The sequence below is a fragment of the Coregonus clupeaformis genome, chromosome 21 (assembly GCF_020615455.1).
Source record: "Coregonus clupeaformis isolate EN_2021a chromosome 21, ASM2061545v1, whole genome shotgun sequence".
Classification (NCBI taxonomy): Eukaryota; Metazoa; Chordata; class Actinopteri; order Salmoniformes; family Salmonidae; genus Coregonus; species Coregonus clupeaformis.
Window position 1 is genome coordinate 13,496,121 of NC_059212.1, and position 22,230 is coordinate 13,518,350.

Sequence of the window (22,230 nt, forward strand, 5' to 3'; positions counted from 1 at the left end):
CTCTCTCTCATTTTCTCTCTCTCGTTCTGTCTGTCTGTCTGTCTGTCTGTCTGTCTGTCTGTCTGTCTGTCTGTCTGTCTGTCTGTCTGTCTGTGTCTCTCTCTCTCTCTCACACTCTCTCTCTCACATGGGCCTAACATTTAAACCTAGGCTAATTAAAAAGGAGAGAGTCAATCCAAACAGATGGCACAAGCTGGCGTTATAATAACCACTATGGCCTCCATTGAATTTGACTGGGAAAGACCCTTATTGAGTTTGACTGGGAAGATCTCCCAGATAGTTTCTCTGGAAACAAATAGCCCTGTCGGTTTGCTGTGTCGGACTTGGACCAAGACTTAACAAGCCGTTATTGTCCCTGAAGGGGCAATACATAAGTTAAATTAAATGTACTGTAGTGTATCTGTAATTAGACTCCCTCAGTCATTCTATTCACAACAACCTTGATGCTAATGAATCAAGTACAAACGTCACATGGTTTCATGCAGAGCGAATCTCTCCCTTTTTTACTCTCTCCTCTCTATATATCCCTGTCTTCTCTCGCTGTTCTGTCTTCCCCCGTCTTCTCTTGCTCTCTCTTTCTTTCCCTCTCTTTTTAATATAACAGAGACCTTTCCTCCTTCTTAAAGGAAAACTCCACCCAAAAACTGTTTTGGTATTTGTTTCATCCATTGTTGATATAGTCCCAAAATCTTTTGCATGTCAGCAATTAAGTTTTCAAGATATATAACTTTCAAAATACAGCCGACACCGGCTGTATATCTGTATTTTGAAAGTTATACAGTACCAGTCAAAGTTTGGACACACATACTCATTCAAGTTTTTATTTTTGCTATTTTCTACATTGTAGAATAATAGTACAGACATCAAAACTATGAAATAACACATATGGAATCATGTAGTAACCAAAAAAGTGTTAAACAAATCAAAATATATTTTATATTTGAGATTCTTCAAAGTAGCCACCCTTTGCCTTGATGACAGCTTTGTCAAGGGGTGTTGCCTAGGCAACTAAATACTTGTTTGCTACAACACCTAGCTTGTTTCAGCAAGGAGCAACAAAGCTTCATCACATTGTGAAGAGTCCATGTTACTGCGGAAATGGACTCAACCTCACAAATGCCCAGAAGTCCAATATTCAGTCAGCTGTTCGTTCCACACCACAACAAAAAACACGGTTATAACGGTTATTTTAGTTTCATGACGGTCTTCATCCATAATCGTTGGTTACGATTATAAGATAGTTGTGCCAGCCCTACTTGTGGACTGAGGGAGAAAGAGAAGGAATGGGACAGAAGACGAGGTGGGAAAATGGAAGACCCTGCAGACAAAGGCCTTTGTCTGTGCTGTTAGTGTTTCAGAAGATATTTTACTTCTTTGTTATTCCTAACAGTGTGAACGACTTGGGTTCCAACCCAGGTTTCATGTGTACCACTTGATTGTTACCCTGCTGAGCTTAAACCTATCGTTAGCTCGGGGAGACAACACATTTCCAGGTCTCAAGCAAGGTTACTCTTCACGCAACTGTGGTTCCGAACCATCCAACAGTAAGAAATGCACACATCAGGGCATACATCCTTCCTCAGATGAGCAAAACCGGTTGAAAAGACGTCAACTAGTTTTGCCGTTGAAATGACGTCAACCAATTATTCTCACTGGGTCTATCCCATCTGTTTATTTCGGTGTGAAGACCACAGGGTCTTGTTAGTATTGTTGTCTTTCTGCATTAGGCAGTCTGAGACAGAGTGAGAGAATAAAGAGGAGGTGCAGAAAATAACAGGGTCATCTTGTCTCTCTGTCTCTCCAGGGCCTCTCAGCTTCATCTTCACAACTGTGGAGAGAAACAACAACATCCTCAAAATCTAATCCAAACTCATTAAGCCTGGGCTTCCTCTACCTTTGGTAAAGGAGTGGCCAGTGTAACGACACCAGGAAGCTAAACTGAAACTCTCTTACGGTTTGATTTATTAGACTAACTGCACTGCCAGTCCCATTGCTGTTGGGGTAATGTCCCAGGGAAATGGAATGGCTCTGACCTCTGTATTGGCTGTGTTTGCGTTTTCATTGCCATGCGTGTGCCGTCACTACAGGTGGCGAACGCTTTATGGCGGTAACACAGCTGGTCTGCTGGGTTGGCTCATCACCATGGTGATCTGCAGGGCTGGGCTGTACTATGTGTTAACCAGACCTGGTTTCATGTACCATTTGAAATCATTTCAAATACTAAATTGTGTTCGATTGAGCTTGCCTGTTGCAGTGGAACCAATAGAAAAGTCCCCAAAAAGCAAACCCTGTCCACCTGGCACTCAAGGCAGGCAAATGCTCAAAGTATTTGAAAGATTTCAAATAGTATTTGAACCCAGGTCTGGTGTGAACAACGTCTGTCTGTATGGGTCTTTCTTTTAGTATTTTCTCCGCACAAATATTTCGATTCAGAAAGAGTAAGACCTTTGCTTTCTATCAGTCATGGTCTATTTCGATAACCATGTCTGGAACAGAGAAAACTATGCTTCAGTATAACCCGGAGCACACAGCATTTAGCAATCAGCATCCACTTTTCTTCCGCTGTGTGGAAAGACCTGCAGCTAGGATTAGGCTAGAGTCTCTCCGAGACAGACAGAGGGTAGGAGAGAATGCATGACGAGTTAGATAAGCGTTGGGTAATGAAGGGAAATGGGTAATGAACGAATGATCAGTGACTCAGTCTTCTCACCATCCCTCTCTTCTCTCTCTATTCTCTCTTTCTCTCCCTCCCTCTCTCGCTCTGAGCAGCCAGGAAGACGTGTGCCCCGGCAGAGTTTGCCTGTGCGAACGGCCAGTGTGTACCAGGCCGCTGGCGCTGTGATGGGGAACCAGAGTGTCCCGATGGCTCCGATGAGGCAGACGCCACCTGCAGTAAGTCTGAGCTGACTTTGTCTACTCAACGCGAATGGTTTCCCTATTCACGGTCACCCAACAACACTCACCCAACTCAAACACTCATCAACGTTTCCCCATTCTGTCATTCCACCACTCCATTCCAAGTGGACCAAGCTATCCATGGTCACTCAACCAACCGCCCTAAACCCAACTCAACCACCCATCAATGTTCACCAATCCAAAGTGGTGCACCCAGTCATGGTCACCACCAACCAACCACCCTTACATGCTCACCTGACCACATAACCACGTTCACCCAACCATCTATACTGAACTAAAATATAAACACAACATGTAAAGTATTGGTCCCATGTTTCATGAGCTGAAATAAAAGATCCCAGAAATGTTCCATATGCACAAAAAGCTTATTTCTCTCAAGTTGTGTGCACAAATTTGTTTACATCCCTGTTAGTGAGCATTTCTCTGTTGTCAAGATAATCCATCCACCTGACAGGTGTGGCATATTAAAAAATATAAAAAAATATATAAAGAGGCTGATATAACAGCATGATCATTACACAGGTGCACCTTATGCTGGGGACAGTAAAAGGCCACTCTAAAATGTGCAGTTTTGTCACACAACATAATGTCACTGATGTCTTATGTTTTGAGGGAATGTGCAATTGGCATGCTGACTGCAGGAATGTCCACCAGAGATGTTGCCAGAGAATGTTATGTTCATTTCTCTACCATAAATCGCCTCCAACATCGTTTTAGAGAATTTGGCAGTACGTCCAACTGGATTCACAACCACAGACCACGTGTAACCACGCCAGCCCTGAACCTCCACATCCGGCTTCTTCACCTGCGGGATCGTCTGAGACCAGCCATCCGGACAGCTGATGAAACTGTGGGTTTGCACAACCAAAGAATTTCTGCACAAACTGTCAGAAACCGTCTCAGGGAAGCTCATCTCGTCGTTCTCACCAGGGTCTTGACATGACTGCAGTTTGGCGTTGTAACTGACTTCAGTGGGCAAATGCTCACCTTCGATGGCCACTGGCACGCTGGAGAAGTGTGCTCTTCACGGATGAATCCCGGTTCCAACTGTACCGGGTAGATGGCATCGTATGGCATCGTGTGGGCGAGTGGTTTGCTGATGTCAACGTTGTGAACAGAGTGCCCCATGGTGGCGGTGGGGTTATGCTATGGGCATTAGACAATGCTATGGGCAGCTACAGACAACGAACGCAATTGCATTTTATCGATGGCAATTTGAATGCACAGAGATACCGTGATGAGATCCTGAGGCCCATTGTGCCATTCATCCTCCACCATCACCTAATGTTTCAGCATGATAATGCACAGCCCCATGTTGCAAAGATCTGCATACTCACCAGACATGTCACCCAATGACAATGTTTGGGATGCTATGGATCAACGTGTACGACAGCGTGTTCCAGTTCGCGCCAATATCCAGCAACTTCGCACAACCATTGAAGAGGAGTGGGACAACATTCCACAGGCTACAATCAATAGCCTGATCAACTCTATGCGAAGGAGATGTCGCGCTGCATGAGGCAAATTGTGGTCACGCCAGATACTGACTGGTGTTGCAGGTTGCGTTTATATTTTTGTTCAATGTATTTACCCATCCAGTGACACAGCATTTACCCTACCTTCTCTTCCTCTCCACTCTATCCCTCTACCTCATTCTGCTCAGTGATTGAGCTTAATATTTTTCTGTTTCTTGGAAGCTCGTCAAATTGATGCTCGCCAAAACATTCCCAGAGATAATGGTACCAAAGTATCATTCATCAATAGGTCGAGGGAATATGAGGACCTAACCAACTAACATCCCAGATCATCAGACCTCTGCACTTGAGAGGCTAATAGGCCAGGCCGATTTAATTACAGCTCTATTCTTCACACTCTCACCCCATCTGAATATTATGCAGCTCCTCTTCTCTCCGCTCCAATGCGCCAGCCAGACATACAGCATCTAATTTGGCTCTTGAAACCTAGACCCGTCATTTGTAATTTCCCCTGCTACTCCACTCAGGCACCAGTTCAGCTGCCTCTCACTCACGCGTCCAGCCAGGGCCCTTGCCTCGGCTCGCTTTCCCTCGCCCCCACACTTCCCCATTACACCAGCGTCTGGTGTTGGAGAGAGGCAGAGGTGTGGCCTGCCAAGCTCTTAGAGTAGGAGGGGGAAAGGGGGAGCACTTCCTTACTTTCGATTAGGCTGTGTCAGACTGACTGAGACCGTGCTCATCCGGGAGGAGGGGAAGGGCGGGGGATCCGTTTTTGCGGCTTGTCTGGAGTGAGCTGGGCAACAGGTGTGGGACTTGGGAAGTGGGAGATCAAAGAGGTTCTGAAACGTTCTGTTTCCCCATCGCAGTCGGTTTTCCCCTGAGTCATGGAAGCACTGTGGACTTCAGACAAGCTCATTATCTTGTCTTTTCAAGCAGATCATTTAGAGGAATGACGTTAAGATGTTTTTCTAAGTTTATCTGATTGACATTTATACTGTCAGCACATGTTTCTCTTGTACCAACCCGAGTTGTAGTCGAGACCGCCTTCAAGAGGAACCAGAGCTATTCGATTCGTCAAGACAGAGACTGGAGCTTTTCAAGTCCAGGTTAAGACAGAGACCACAACTATTTCAGTCCGAGTCAAGACCGGGACCAGAGCTATTCCAGTCCAAGTCAAGACCGAGAACTGAGATATTCCAGGGGGGACCAAGGGGGTTCTACTCCGTGTCAAGACAGAGACCAAAACTATTCGAGTCAGAGTCAAGACTTCTGAGACTACAGGTATTCCAGCCGAGTCAAGACCAAGGGGGAATCAAGACTTAGACCATAGCAACCTGAATACTACATCACAGGTACCACGTTTTCATCTTGTGATTGGTGAACCATTGGTCGATCGCACAGGACTACAATGTTTGTCATTGTGTAGTGGGCAGTAATTTTTTATATGTGTATATTATAAATTCATCATATGCGACTCGCAAAAATAAGACTAAGCAATTAGCCTATTAAAATGTTTATCTGACTCCATAAAGATAATTAGTAATATGCAAGAGACTATGGTTGAGTTACAGTAATAGGCAATGATGAAAGGTCTGAGAATGGATTCTAAATACAACTGTATTTAATTACTTTGTAAAACGAATGGATTCACATACGAAGCATAAAGCTTAAGTTACAAGGCATTAACAAGCATTACAAGGCATTATTCTAAGCATGGTCAGAGAGAGAGAGAGAACCCATAGCCTGAAAGGCCATGACCCAAAAGTCCATGTGGTGGAGAGCGAAAGAAAGAGTATCTCAGCACAGCAGGTCAGGAACAAACAAGAGAAGGAACAATGAATCTTCTACCCTTTTATAAGCATCTAAATTGTTTGGATTAAAAACATGAGTTGTTAACCAATAGTAATACTGTAAAGTTAACCTCCAATCAGATATCAGACCTGCATGATGTAACCTCTGCTTCTCAGAGGTGTGACAATGGGGGTTGGCAAGACCAACACAGAGAATGATACATTCCTAAGACAACACATAGCAAATTCTTGTATATAGTTGATAAGAGTCACTTCTGGGGCTGGGCTGGCCTACAATAGCTTATGTTATTAAAAAGGAATTTGCATGCAGGAAGGGAATTGGAAAAATATGATTTATCTTTGACATATTTTTTTTCTCATTTTGTACCGCTTTATCAAGTTGTGGACCGGTATCTCATGAATAAAGAATGAAGAAAGGAACGTCCCACAAGTCGCTAATGTTAATGTCATCCACAGAAAGATAAGTGTGAGGGCGAGTTAGAGAGACAGGGACCGTTGAATAATAACTTGTTTGTATTGGAAATCCAATTAAAGATGAGTAAGGGATTTTGTCTCTGTGTGGGCTAGAACTGAGATAGAGATCACGACAAATCATATATGTGTTATATTTATGTAGCGTTTCAGTCAATGGTAAATTCTTTGGGATTGAGGCCCAAAAATTTGGGCAGCAAAATTCAGTGTTTGGGCCTCTTTATCAACATCTTGGGAACTCCAACAGACAGTGGTAAGTTTTATTTTTTATTTTTTGCTCCTAACAGAGATACAGTTAAACTATTAACTTGTTTGTATGCTTTTTACATCCACAATAGTGTAGTGCAAGAGGAGAGATAGCTTTCAACCCATGTTCAAACTCCATTAATTATCCATTCAATGAAAATGAATCACTTATGGATTCATGTTGTATTGGCAGCAGGGTCAAACCATTACACCTGGTTTCCAAAACTACAGTACAGTAAATTATTGCACTTGGTTCTATTTCAAATACTCATTTCAATGTCTCACTATGGGTAATGCCTGGGCGTGACCACAAGCTCGAAGTAACCAATCACACAGCGTCTGTTGGAGACAGACAGGTCGAATGGCAAATTAGGTGAACCCCTCTCCTCCATAAAGGTAGCAACTCACCCGCCAAACTGGTCATTCTCACCTCTCTTACTTGAGGAAGTGACTTCATTCACTAAAGCTCTCCTCAGCACAAGTAGATTTCTGGTTTCCTACTGAACCGTTCTCAGGTGAACCGTGAGGCTAACATTCCTGTCAATATTGTTGAGTACCGACTGAAATGTTTTGCTTCAAGTAGAATAAATTTTCTACTCGTCAGTCTCTGTTTAATTAGCGACACACGGCTAGCTATCAAGATTTGGTTAGCCATCACTGCAAGACTTTAGCTAACTTGGCTAACTAGCTGCAAGGCTAGCTAACCACACAAGGGGCTATCTCTCGCCGCAAGGCTTAAGCTAACCCGTGTAACTCGACGCAAGGCTAGCTACACTAAAGAAAGCACACACCTTTTCTGGCTAGCAGTGTGCTAACTAGCTAGGCTATTAGCCGTGAGACGAACGCTAGCTAGCTTACACTTTGCACAAGGAATACCATTTCTCATAGCCATGGCGCCTGCTGCCCCTGCACAGGGAGAACCTAGCAGGCCTCCTGCCCCAGCCCCAGACCGGCACACCTGTGCCAATGCGGGGCTATGATTTTATTAAATTTTTTATTTAACCTTTATTTAACTAGGCAAGTCAGTTAAGAACAAATTCTTATTTACAATGACAGCCTATGATAGCAGTAGGGATGTAACAATTCACCGATACGCATTGGTCCCCGGTTCAAATGTTTAGGATGCGAGTGCATCGATTCGCAGGGACCCAAAACCGATCCAAATGTAGCATGCATCGGTCATAAAATCGATAAAAACGTTACGAATCGCCGGTTCACATGTTTTTGCTCATATTACTTTCTTTATACCTTCTGAAAATACCTCATGTTTTGTGACAACTGATGTGTCCTCTCCTTCAGTGTTGAACTAAGTATGTAACTGTGTTGCATGCCGAACAACCCAAGCAGTATCAGTAGCCTAGTCAAACTGTGCCCTGTGCGCTTCTTCACGCGCTGACCAACGAGAGGTAGGCCGCGCATCACTTTCAGCATTCAAATGTTTGTAAAATGGCTAGCGCAATATTAGGCTTTATTAGTTGAGTGACACCAATGTAATTTGCTAGATTATTGTCATTAAATGCACTGTTGAAAATGTGGTTTTACCGGAATAAAGTAGCCTAAGCTACCGCCTGAGACACTACTCTCATTTGGCTACAGGCTATAGCCTACCTGCTGATCAGGGCTTAGGCTACATTCCATTTGATGTTGATTGTTCAGGTTCACAATCGCCAATCGTTTTGGTAGTTTTGGTTTAAACAATTACTGAATATGGTCATTTTTAGATATACAAGGGATAGTTGATCATTTCATAATGAGGACAGCAATCGCTTCTGCTACCGGCACTGCATGGTCAAAGTGGAGGAGAAGAAAAGTTCACCCTATAAAAACCTCCAAACGTCTAAACTATTCGATTTTGAGAATGGGTGAAATCCGAAGTTGTGCTATATATTCATTGGCTATGTCATAGCTAATTTTTAAAGATAAATATTGATACATTACTAGCGCAAACACTTTGAATTAGCAAAAATTACATTTATTTAGTGGGTGATGGTGATTTCAATGCTGCATACATTTCTTTGGTACCCTTCCCCAGATCTGTGCCTCGACACAATCCTGTCTCGGAGCTCTACGGACAATTCCTTCAACCTCATGGCTTTGTTTTTGGTCTGACATGCACTGTCAACTGTGGGACCTTATATAGACAGTTGTGTGCCTTTCCAAATCATGTCCAATCAATTGAATTTACCACAGGTGGACTCCAATCTTAAGGAGGATCAATGGAAACAGGATGCACCTGAGCTCAATTTCTAGTCTCATAGCAAAGGGTCTGATTACTTATGTAAATGAGGTATTTCTGTTTTCTAGTTTTTCTAAATGTGCAAAAAAAATCTAAAAACCAGTTTTCGCTTTGTCATTATGGGCTATTGTGCGTAGATTGATGGGGGACATAAAAAGAAAATCAATTTTAGAATAAGGCTGTAACGTAACAAAATGTGGAAAAAGGAAGGGGTCTGAATAATTTCCGAATGCACTGTTCATATCGAATCGTCTTGAAAGGGAAATATGCACATCCCTAGATAGCAGGCAAGGATACACATCCAATGTTTATTGCCTTCTTGGGCTTTGAGCATGCTGCTGCTTCACTCGCTAACCCAGAGTTCTGCGTGCACTGTGGGGCTCTGCCTGCAAACTCCCTTCTCTGTCAAGTGAGCAGGGCTAACCCCAAACGACTCGTCACCCACAAAACCTGGGAGGAGGAAATGGAATACTGGACCCTCGACTCGCTGTATCATACCGAAACTGCGGGGGCGTGGATGACGAGCACCTCAATATTGATGAAGAAGAAATAGTAATCAAAGAGGGAGAGGAGGAAGGGGAGAGTCAAAACCAAGGTCAAGGTTCGAGACTCTCCTCTGCCCTCAGTGCAGTATCGGCTCCCAATGAAACGTTCAGGCTTAACGGTCTGTAAACAGGCAGTGGCTGGACTTGGTATTGACTGACCCGCACCCATAGGGGATGGTAGCGCCAAAAGGGACTGGTTCGATGGGAAGAAACTCCCCTCTCGCATCATACCGGGGAACAAACTCTTCCCAGTGGTCCCAGCATGCGTGGCGTAAGCCAAACTTAACTGTGACAAGCCCCTGTCCAGCCAGGTCCAAACCAGGCACTTTGTTTGCAAACATCCACGGCATGGAGGAATTGGGCCTCGGCAAGCATCCGGTGGTCGAGCAGTCACTGGCTAGCCACTTCAACCCAAGTGCCTTGTCTATGACCAGCACTGCTCTCCCTGGGAAGACGGAGCTCTTTGCCGCCTCCATATTTCAAAAGGTCTGCGTTGCTGCGGCACGTTCAGTATGGGCATACCAGGCCAATTTTCTACAAGAGATGAGCACTCTCTTAGTCAAAGGCACAGCCAACCAAGACCAATGGTGTGAGATCTGTGAGCCTCTAGGGATGCCTTCCAAGGCTGTTGGCACACCATGAGCAATGTGGTGGTATGGGGGGAGAGACCTATCGTGCTGAAGAAGCCGTTTGGGCCTTCTGTCACAGTGCGAACTTCGCAAGAAAGAAGGTGAAGCCTTCAACTTCTGTTTGCCCCGGAGGCCTGGGAACTGTGGCAGCCCAGTCTCCCCTCCAAGAGCAGAGGCTTCGCGGGAGGGATTGGGGAAACTGGCTGGCACCACGGTTTTCCATAATGCAAAACCCCCAGCGACACAGCAGGCTGCCAACCCACAGTTTGGCTCTCCTAACAGAAGCCGACAGTGGGATAAGCGGTCCTTCTCTGCTACCGCATCGGGGTCCCACCCCTGCGACTCCCCGGGAGGGATGATGGGATGTCAGACCTAGGGAAACGTCCCCAGCTGTAGAGAGGGGCAGCCAACACTTCACCCCCCCTCCCCCCATCAAAATGGGGGAGATGCCCATCTGTGCTCCTAGAACACTACCCCTCGTGCAGCATTTCCTTTCTCACTCAACCCCCGAGTGCTCCCCGTGCCACTGCTCTACCTTCTGCGCTCTCACAACCAACCGAGGTAGGAAGACAACTTGCCAGTTGGCACCGAGCTCCCCAAATCCTAGTGTTTAAACACTAGCATTTGTAATAAAGAAGTCTCTGTCGTGTCCAGGTGTCTTGCTAAGGGTACAGAGCAAAATTACGCCAAAGGGGCAACTCGCTCCAATGCCACCAGAGGGCTCTCCTGAACCACTGGTGAGCAAGAGTCTTCCGACTTGTGGGCAACGTGCTGCAAGGGCAGGGATCTTAGTCTCTGGCACTCCCCCAGTGTTTTCCATATGCTCCGGCCGTCGGCTAAAAAGCCGATCTAAAGCGACTCGTCAATTCCGTATGCCTACGCTCAACGTGCTGGCTTGTTCGCGAACGAACGGCTCTTTTTAGGTGAACGGAACCGAATCACATCAGTGAGAGCCATTCATTGGTTCCCTAATTTGCATACTGATAAGGCTTCTACTGATTTTTGTAATTATCTGCAGATAAATTCTGAAAACATTCGATAAAGATGTTGAATCCTCACTGCAGGAACAATAGGTAGTGGAGAGCGAGCCTTATTCTGGTCCAAAATATGATAAAAGAAAGCGGATTGAAGGTTATAAAAGCTAATGTCATGATACTTATATGGTATTAATAAATATATTGATATAGGCCTACTGGTTTGATTAAAGTGTTAACAATTATCACGTTTTAAGGAAGACCCAGATGCAGACAGTGTCGAAGTAACAAAAGTTTATTACTAGAACAGGGGGCAGGCAAAACGACAAGTCAAGGGCAGGCAGAGGTCAATAATCCAGATCAGAGTCCAAATGGTACAGAACGGCAAGCAGTCTCAGGGTCAGGGCAGGCAGAGGTCAGTAATCCAGTGTGGTGGGACAAGGTACAGGACGGCAGGCAGGCTCAGGGTCAGGGCAGGCAGAGTGGTCAAAACCGGGAAAACTATAAAACAGGAACTTTAGAAAAGACAGGAGCAAGGGGAAAAACGCTGGTAGGCTTGACAAACAAAACAAACTGGCAACAGACAAACAGAGAAAACAGGTATAAATATGATGGGGAAGATGGGCGACACCTGGAGGGGGATGGAGACAATCACAAAGACAGGTGAAACAGATCAGGGTGTGACAGAAACCCCCTTCCCCCCCTCTAGGGGCACCACCTGGCGTCCTACCTGGGCGCATACCTTGTTGACTGGGGAGCCGGCGTTGGAACTAAGAGATGAGGCCTGGGTCCAGGATGACCCTAGCGGGGACCCAGCACCTCTCCTCCAGGCCATAATCCTCGCAGTCAACCAGGTACTGGAATCCCCTGCCCCGAGGTCAAACCTTCAGTAGACGCCTCACCGTGTACGCCGGATGGCCGTCAATGAAACGGGGGAGAGGGGTGGGCCTGGAAACAGGAGACAAAGGGCTGTGAGACATGGGTTTGATTTTAGACACATGAAAAGTGGGATGTATACGGCGGGTACAGGGCAACAGAAGACAAACAGCAGAGGGGCAAATGACCTTGGAGTTTGCAGGAACAGGCCGGACCGGGCTGGCGACGCGCACCACTGGCTTGGTGCGGGGAGCAGGAACAGGCCGGACCGGGCTGGCGACGCGCACCACTGGCTTGGTGCGGGGAGCAGGAACAGGCCGGACCGGGCTGGCGACGCGCACCACTGGCTTGGTGCGGGGAGCAGGAACAGGCCGGACCGGGCTGACAACGCGCACCACTGGCTTGGTGCGGGGAGCAGGAACAGGCCGGACCAGGCTGACGACACGCACCACTGGCTTGGTGCGGGGAGCAGGAACGGGTTGGGCCGTACTGGGAACACGCACCACTAACTTAGTGTGGGGAGCAGGAACGGGTTGGGCCGTACTGGGAACACGCACCACTAACTTAGTGCGGGGAGCAGGAACGGGTCGGGCCGGACTGGGAACACGCACCACTAACTTAGTGCGGGGAGCAGGAACGGGTTGGGCCGTACTGGGAACACGCACCACTAACTTCGTGCGGGGAGCAGGAACGGGCCTGACCGTACTGGGAACACACACCACTGGCTTTGTGCGGGAATCAGGAACGGGCTGGACCGGACTGGTGACACACTCCACTTGCTTGGTGCGAGGAGCGGGACTGGGTTTCCTCATAAACCTCCGCTCCCTCTGCTGCCTACTCAGTTCCTCTCGCCGTGCCTCCACACTCTCCTTCTCCCTCCTGACCAATGGCCCCCGTAACCTGGTGGCCTCCTCTCCTAGTCCACAAACTCGCCCTGTAGCTGCCTCCAGCAGCCCCGTCGTCCATGCCGTGTGCCCCCCCACATTTTTTATTGGGGTTGCCTCTCACCTGTCCGACGACGGCCCGGTTGGCGCCGCTTCTCCTCTCCTGCCTGGGCATCCTCCCTCATCGCCCTCCGGTAGCGGACGGCCTCCTCCTCAGTGATCTTCCCCCAACCGAGGAGGACATCCACTAGCGTTACCTCCGGCGTTTGCTCCTGGACACGCTGCTTGGTCCTTATTTGGTGGGATCTTCTGTCACGATCGTTGTAAGAGACGGACCAAGGCACAGCGTGATATGCGTACATCTTTTAATGAGTACTTAATGACACTAACAAAACAACAAAACGATACGTGAAGTCCTAGGGTTAACAAAACACAAACGTCTCCGGAACAAGATCCCACAAATGACAAGTGCAAAACAGGCTGCCTAAGTATGGTCCCAATCAGAGACAACAAGCAACAGCTGCCTCTGATTGGGAACCACCCCGTCCAACATAGAAACACATGAACTAGAACATGAACAAAGAACATACAACATAGAAACTATAGTCATGTCTTTCTACTCAATACCACAACTCATTTTACCAATCTTGGAGGTAAAGTCTTTAAAGTTTTCAATAAGGCCACAGAAATAGAGCTTGTTGAGATGGTGATAACAGATGTGTCACTCACAAGGTGGGGCACAGTTCACGACGGAAGAGCAATATACGGATTGTGGTCTCCACAGCTCCGCCACGCTCATACAATACTAGTCAAAAGTTTGGACACACCTACTCATTCCAGGGATTTTCTTTATTTTTACTATTTTCTACATTGTTGAATAATAGTGAAGACATCAAAACTATGAAATATGAAATAACACATGTAATAACCAAAAAAGTGTTAAACAAATCAAAATATATTTTATATTTGAAATTCTTCAAAGTAGCCACCCTTTGCCTTGATGACAGCTTTGCACACTCTTGGCATTCTCTCAACCAGCTTTATGAGGTAGTCACCTGGAATCCATTTTAATTAACAGGTGTGACTTGTTAAAAGTTAATTTGTGGAATTTCTTTCCTTCTTAATGCGTTTGAGCCAATCAGTTGTGTTGTGACAAGGTAGGGGTGATATACAGAAGATAGCCCTATTTGGTAAAATACCAAGTCCATACTATGGCAAGAACAGCTCAAATAAGCAAAGAGAAACGACAGTTCATCATTACTTTAAGACATGAAGGTCAGTCAATAAAGAACATTTCAAGAACTTTTAAAGTTTCTTCAAGTGCAGTCGTAAAAACCATCAAGCACTATGATGACACTGGCTCTCATGAGGACCGCCACAGGAATGGAAGACCCAGAGTTACCTCCGCTGCAGAGGATAAGTTCATTAGAGTTACCAGCCTCAGAAATTACAGCCCAAATAAATGCTTCACAGAGTTCAAGTAACAGACACATCTCAACATCAACTGTTCAGAGGAGACTGCATGCATCAGGCCTTCATGGTCGAATTGCTGCAAAGAAACCACTACTAAAGGACATCAATAAGAAGAAGAGACTTGCTTGGGCCAAGAAACACGAGCAATGGACATTAGACTGGTGGAAATCTGTCCTTTGGTATGATGAGTCCAAATGTGAGATTTTTGGTTCCATCCGCTGTGTCTTTGTGAGATGCAGAGTAGGTGAACGGATGATCTCCGCAAGTGTGGTTCCCACCGTGAAGCATGGAGGAGGAGGTGTGATGATGTGGGGGTGCTTTGCTGGTGACGCTGTCAGTGATTTATTTAGAATTCAAGGCACACTTAACCAGCATGGCTACCACAGCATTCTGCAGCGATACGCCATCCCATCTGGTTTGCGCTTACATTTACATTTACATTACATTTTAGTCATTTAGCAGACGCTCTTATCCAGAGCGACTTACAGTTAGTGCATACATAAAAAAATTTCATACCCCCTGTGGGAATCAAACCCACAACCCTGACGTTGCAAACGCCATGCTCTATCAACTGAGCTACATCCCTGCCGGCCATTCCCTCCCCTACCCTGGGCGACGCTGGGCCAATTGCACGCCGCCCATGGGTCTCCCGGTCGCGGCCGGCTACGACAGAGCCTGGATTCGAACCAGGATCTCTAGTGGCACAGCTACCACTGCGATGCAGTGCCTTAGACCACTGCGCCACTCGGGAGACTAGTGGGACTATCATTTCTTTATCAACAGGACAATGACCCAACACACCTCCAGGCTATGTAAGGGCTATTTGACCAAGAATGAGAGTGATGGAGTGCTGCATCAGATGACCTGGCCTCCACAATCACCCGACCTCAACCAAATCGAGATGGTTTGGGATGAGTTGGACCGCAGAGTGAAGGAAAAACAGCCAACAAGTGCTCAGCATGTGGGAACTCCTTCAAGACTGTTGGAAAAGCATTCCAAGTGAAGCTGGTTGAGAGAATGCCAAGCGTGTGGAAATCTGTCATCAAGGCAGATTTGATGAATTTAAAATCTAAAATCTATTTTGATTTGTTTAATACTTTTTTGGTTACTACGTGATTCCATATGTGTTATTTCATAGTTTTTGATGTCTTCACTATTATTTTACAATGTAGAAAATAGTAAAAAAAGAAACCTTTGACTGGTACTGTAAATTACTTCAAACTGCTAACAGTGCTTCATGCATTGATGCACTTTCTGCCCTTCTTTCGGAATTGTCACATCCTTGTCAGGACAGACAATATGACTGTGGTGGCATACATCAACCACCAGGGTGGCACTCGTTCTCTGCATCTACACAGACCAACTGTCAAGATTATTCTGTGGAGCAGGGCACACCTACTTTCGCTACGCACGACTCATGTCCCAGGCGTATTGAATGTGGGAGCTGACTTGTTGTTCAGAGGAAATCTCTAGGTGGTGAACCAGATCTTGGATCTTCGCATTGCACAAAGACACGCACTGCCCGTTGTTCATTGCGATAGCGAGATATGCAGCACTGGGTCTAGACGAGCTGTCACGCCCTTGGCCACGGGTGATGCTCTACGCATTTCCTCCTCTATGCTTGATTCTCCCCACTCTGAACAGAGTGAGAGAGCAAGGATTATCCCTGATATTGGTATCCCCTCGATGGCCTGGCAGACTCAGGTTTGCGAAAATCATTCTCTTGCTTTACGACAAGCACGGGCAACTTCCGTTACGCAGGGATCTGTTGACCCAGGCGAACTGAGAGGGATTTTCCACCCTCACCCGGAAACCATTGCCCTCTGGGCCTGGCCCGTGAGAGGATGAATCTGAATATGACAGGCTTGCCTCTCTGAGTCATTGAGACTATCCAGAGTGCAAGAGCCCCTTCTACACTCGCACTGTATGGAAACAAGTGGTGTTATTTTCAGAAGTGTTCTTGGGACCTGTCTGTTGTGCTTGAGGCGATTTCTCAGCAACCTTTTGAGCCACTGGAAAGCGTGGAGTTGAAATATCTCTCCTTCAAGAAGGCTGCTGATTGCCCTTACATCCGCAAAGCAAGTGAGTGAGCTGCACGCACTGTCAGTCCACCATTCGTGCCTACAGTTTGCCCCAGGGTTTTCCAAGGTAACATTGTTACCGAACCCCGTCTTTATGCCTATGGTCAGCGGCAATTGCAATTTTCTTCACCCGCCGCCCTTCAACTCTACGGAAGAAGGGCATCACCACCGTTTATGTCCAGTACGTGCGTTAGGCATCTACTTGGAAAGAATGAGAGCATGGCTCAAGAATAACCAACTCTTCTGGTCCCGGGCGCCCCCTTGCAAAGGTGGGCCCATCTCTCGTCAACGGCTATCCCATTGGATAGTGGAGGTTATTATTATGACTTTATAATAGCAAGGGTTTACAGCCCCCGGAGGGCCTGATGGCTCATTCCACCAGAGGTTTGGCTACCTCTTGGGCACTGTTCAAAGGCATCGCTTTACAAGAGATTTCCAAGGCGGCATGTTGGGCCACCCCTCATTGTCACGCCCTGGCTCTGGGACTCTTATATGTTGAGCCAGGGTGTGTAGATTTTATGTGTTTGTGTTTCTATGTTAGGATCTAGTTCATGTGTATCTATGTTGGCCGGGATGGTTCTCAATCAGAGGCAACGAGAATCAGCTGTTGCTTGTTGTCTCTGATTGGGAACCATACTTAGGCAGCCTGTTTGGCACAGTGTATTGTGGGATCTTGTTCCGTGTATGGTTAGTGTTTGTTACCAAGGACTTCACGTATCGTTTTGTTGTTTTTGTTCGTGTGGTGAATATAATAAAGTATGTTCGCATTCCACGCTGCGCATTGGTCTACTCCTTTCGACGATCGTGACAGAAGATTCCACCAATACTGGACCAAGCAGCGTGTTTCGGAGCTAACGCCGGGTAAGGAGATGGAGAAGTTGGTGATGGCCCAGTTGGCGATGGCCCGGCCTGTTCCTGCCCCTCGCACCAAGCCAATGGTGCGCGTTGCCAGCCCGGCCTGTTCCTGCTCCCCGCACCAAGCCAATGGTGCGCGTCGCCAGCCCGGCCCGGCCTGTTCCTGCTCCCCGCACCAAGCCTATGGTGTGCGTCGTCAGCCCGGTCCGGCCCATTCCTGCTCCCCGCACCAAGCCTGTGGTGCGCATCGTCAGCCCGGTCCGGCCCGTTCCTGCTCCCCGCACCAAGCCAGGGGTGCGCGTCGTCAGCCCGGTCCGGCCCGTTCCTGCTCCCCGCACCAAGCCAGGGGTGCGCGTCGTCAGCCCGGTCCGGCCCATTCCTGCTTCCCGCACCAAGCCTGGGGTGCGTGTCGTCAGTCCGGCACAGCCCGTGCCCGTTTCACCGGTGCCTAGTCAGGTACCGGTCAGCTGCTCCACACCGGAGCCTAAGCAATCCGCTCCACCGATGTCCAGTCCAGCTCCAGCCAGCGGGGCCAGACCAGACCAGGGGCACTACGGGGGGGTTATTAGAGGGTGGTGGTCACGCCCGGAGCCGGATCAGCCTCCGAGGAGGAATGCCCACCCGGCCCTCCCCTGTTCTGTTTATGTTTGGCGCGGTCGCAGTCCGCGCCTTTGGGGGGGTACTGTCACTTCCTGGCTCTGGGACTCTTATATGTTGAGCCAGGGTGTGTAGATTCTATGTGTTTGTGTTTCTATGTTAGGATCTAGTTCATGTGTATCTATGTTGGCCGGGGTGGTTCTCAATCAGAGGCAACGAGAATCAGCTGTTGCTTGTTGTCTCTGATTGGGAACCATACTTAGGCAGCCTGTTTGGCACAGTGTATTGTGGGATCTTGTTCCGTGTATGGTTAGTGTTTGTTACCAAGGACTTCACGTATCGTTTTGTTGTTTTTGTTCGTGTGGTGAATATAATAATGTATGTTCGCATTCCACGCTGCGCATTGGTCTACTCCTTTCGACGATCGTGACACTCATACTTTAACCAACTGGACATCACTGCACCTTCATTTGCGCATGCTGTCCTCAGTGTCGGAGCCTATGAGGGGTGATGCTGTTGGAACTACCCTGGCTTTGGAGAGCATGTCTGCGTTACGGGAGTTGGCCAAATCCCATAGTGAGACATCTAAACAAGTATTTGAAATATAAATCCTCAAGGTTACTTATGTAACCCCGGTTCTTTGAGAATATGAGTGAGATATCTCACCGCTTTTCCCTGTTCGCAAGAATGCAAGGAAGAGGCATGCTCGAGAATGGCCAGTTTGGCTGGTGAGTGGCTCCCTGTCTGTCTCCAACAGACGCTGTGTGATTGGTTACACGCCTTGTATTGACTGCTCACAGTGGGAGTTAGAGTGTAAAAGTGGTTCTATGGAGGAATATAAAGAAAGAAATACAGGGTATCTCTGGAATGGCAGTATAGGCAAGATATAATGTACATGCACGTACTGCATAATGTTGTATGAGTGCTAGGAATAGCTTATACCAGGTAGGATACAGTAATCACATAATATCTATGCATTGCTATAAACACTATAATGACCAGAAAGCAATTCCACAATTGGAGGACTAAATACAATGCAGCGTACAGGTGAATAATGCACACAACAGAGAATAACCACTGATAAGCATAGGCCAGATCTACAACAATGTAATGAGAAAAATAGTAGCTGGACTAGCAACTTAAACGTGACTGCAATGTAACTAGGGTCTGCGCATGTGCACAAAACCACGACCAGTGTAGAATAGTAACTGCGCCATGAGGAAAGGGGCACAGGCTAAATTAGACTACATGCTACTACTAGGGCTACATACAGTGCATGGTTGCATGAGGCTGCAAAAAGGTTGTAAATGTCCATAAACATGACTATGAGCATATACAGACTATGAACAGAATAATATTACCTCTGAAATGATACATGTGAGCTACACCAGGCCTAACGAGCTAGCATTACTAGCTAAGATCTTGGCTTAGCTGGCTAGCAGTAGCATGCAGTGATGCCAATTTAGCAAATTTGTTGCTAGATTTAGCAACTTTTCAGACTACCCTGGCAACTTTATTTTCAAACAGCACCTAGCAACAAATTTAGCTACTTTTAAACATGTATTTGGAACTTTTAGCAACTTTTGAAAAGTGACTCAAATGCTAAAATGCACACATTTTCCCTCTAAATGACACAAAAACGATTTTCTCAGTCACAACACACGTGCCTGGCTGCAAAAGTGCATTGTGAGTGACGTCAACAGCAGGCGCTCAGCTCGTGCACAGGCTAAGCAGCACAACAACCTGGAGAGAGATGCCTAGCGCACACATCATTATTTGACTTAAGTTGCTTGTTCAATAAGATAGCATATATACCTTGTTATTAGCTTGCACCTGTAATTGTTGATCAGTTAGGTAGCATGTTAACTAAATACCAATACACTGCTTAAAACTATAATTGTTCAGAATGTGTAGGTTTACTAGTTAATAAGAAAATAAAATGTAATAGTTCAAAAATGTGTCATGTGTAATTGTTCAATAATTAAATGTGTTGTGTTTAAAAAATAAAAATATCTGATCATATAAAATGTGTTTTTACAAATAAAAATATGTGATAATAAACAAATCTAAACTAACAAATGTGAAATCATATTTGTCGCCGACATGGCCAGTCAATTTGAGTAACATTATTGTGTATTCTACGTAATTACGCAGTTTTACGTTATTACGTAATGACGTCATCACGCAGTGACATCACAACGTCATTTAGCAACTTTTAGCAACAAATCGACCTGCCTCTAGCAACTTCCCCTGAAAATTAGTTGGCAACACTGGTAGCATGATGCACATGAACATTACTCTATAAACATTACAAACATGGTAAATATCTGAACTGCCTTTGCAACACCCAACTAAATATGCAATGACACATCACAGTATTTATACAAGTCAAATACAGATAATCTTGAGGAATAGTCAAGAGTCCATTCTCTTCTGACCACAATCTCACTCTAAGAGCAGGAGCGGAGTTCAGTGAGGTGCACGGGAAATAGCGGACTGTGATTGGCGGATACAAGTGGGGGGACTTGTAGGTACCACTAATAAGAAAATAAGGGGTGTTGGGCAAGTACAACAAACTACTAGTTCAGGGGTGCTTAAACTGCTTAAAAGGGCTGGCCTTTTCAACACAGTGTGTAGTCCACATGATGGTGTCCAAATGAAGACTTCCTAATGGCTGCTGTGGTGTCAGGTAGTAGATAATCACAGCTGGCTCTGAGAGCGGCTCCCGTTGTCACAGTCGCATTAAAATGGATGGAGAAGCGAGCGACTAAACAGTGCCAATGAGAGCCAGGAAACCTCTTCATATCACCATAGTGAACGTCTCTTCATCAAAAGAACATGTTTCTCTCATCTCCTTGTTGAACTCATCAACCTGCTGTGTCAGAAGCACATTATTAGCGAACGCTCTGAGCAGATTTTGATGGACATTCAGTAGAACTTTGAGAATGAATGAATAGCACCATTTAGCAAGAAACCTTGACCTTCTGACATACTACAAATCGTGTGTAAGTGTGTATTGCTCTTTTGTTGGTGTCAGACAGAGACCTATGTTTGCAGTGATAGTGGAGCCTCTGTTTTACATCTGCTAATGCTAATGAACGTACAGCGCACACCTTCCGCCACGCTCCAATTATTCCTTTTGTCTATCTTTGCCTCATTCACATGCAGAGAGAGAGAGAGAGAGAGAGAGAGAGAGAGAGAGAGAGAGAGAGAGAGAGAGAGAGAGAGAGAGAGAGAGAGAGAGAGAGAGAGAGAGAGAGAGAGAGAGAGAGAGAGAGAGAGAGAGAGATCTGTGCCAGCTCATTGTAGCGCAATGAGTGGCCTCGCAATTACACGCTAAAGTAGCGTTACACTGGCACATGAAATATTTTGGCTGGGGCTTTGGTCGAGTGGGTTACTCAAAAATGAATGGCTATCTGCGGAGATTCACGTGAAATGCCAGACCTCATTGATTTCCTAGCGAGGTAGGGTGGAATCACGGAGGACCATCAAAACATGTATACTTGTGGTCCTCTGTAGCTCAGCTGGTAGAGCACAGCGCTTGTAACGCCAAGGTAGTGGGTTCGATCCCCGGGACCACCCATACAAAAAAAAAAAATGTATGCACGCGTGACTGTAAGTCGCTTTGGATAAAAGCGTCTGCTAAATGGCATATTATTATTATTTATTATTATTTATTATTATTACTTCCCTTCATGTATACTTATAGAAAAGGTGTATCTGATCTGTCGTCTTGTTCACTGTTCCAGGACAATATAGCAGAAAGAGGAGAATTTTCACTCCCATTGACATCAATGCATGACTAAGTGAAAATTAAACTAAGTGGAAGTTAGGATTGGCCCCCCAAGTGAAAGGCGATTAAGCTGACTTCATGTCAGAAAAAATCCACTATCTGCAAGTGGTTGATCCTTGGCTTGAGTTGAAAAGTTTGAATCACTATTGGCTAAAATGGGTAACTTTCTGGTTCAAGATGACTGTTGGCAGTGCTTGAATTGGGCCAGAAAAATTGTGTGATGGTTTTATACAGGGCCGGTGCACAACGGTACAGATTTTACACCTAAAATGTTATACCTGAGTACTTGCACGTCTTACAGAATATTTGTTCTAAAAAATGAACACTGGTATTGCAACATTGAGATAAGTCCTGGCACCTAAAATGAG

At 46.2% G+C, this 22,230-nt stretch overlaps 1 protein-coding gene across 1 annotated transcript in view; it reads left to right on the forward strand.

Moving 5' to 3' along the window:
• LOC121534948 (low-density lipoprotein receptor-related protein 8) overlaps positions 1-22,230 on the forward strand; it is a 210,083-nt gene that overhangs the window by 96,077 nt on the left and 91,776 nt on the right. Inside the window, exon 3 of the mRNA XM_041841581.2 lies at positions 2,770-2,892. Within this exon, the coding sequence (XP_041697515.1) occupies positions 2,770-2,892 (123 nt within the window). The remainder of the gene's footprint in view (positions 1-2,769; positions 2,893-22,230) is intronic.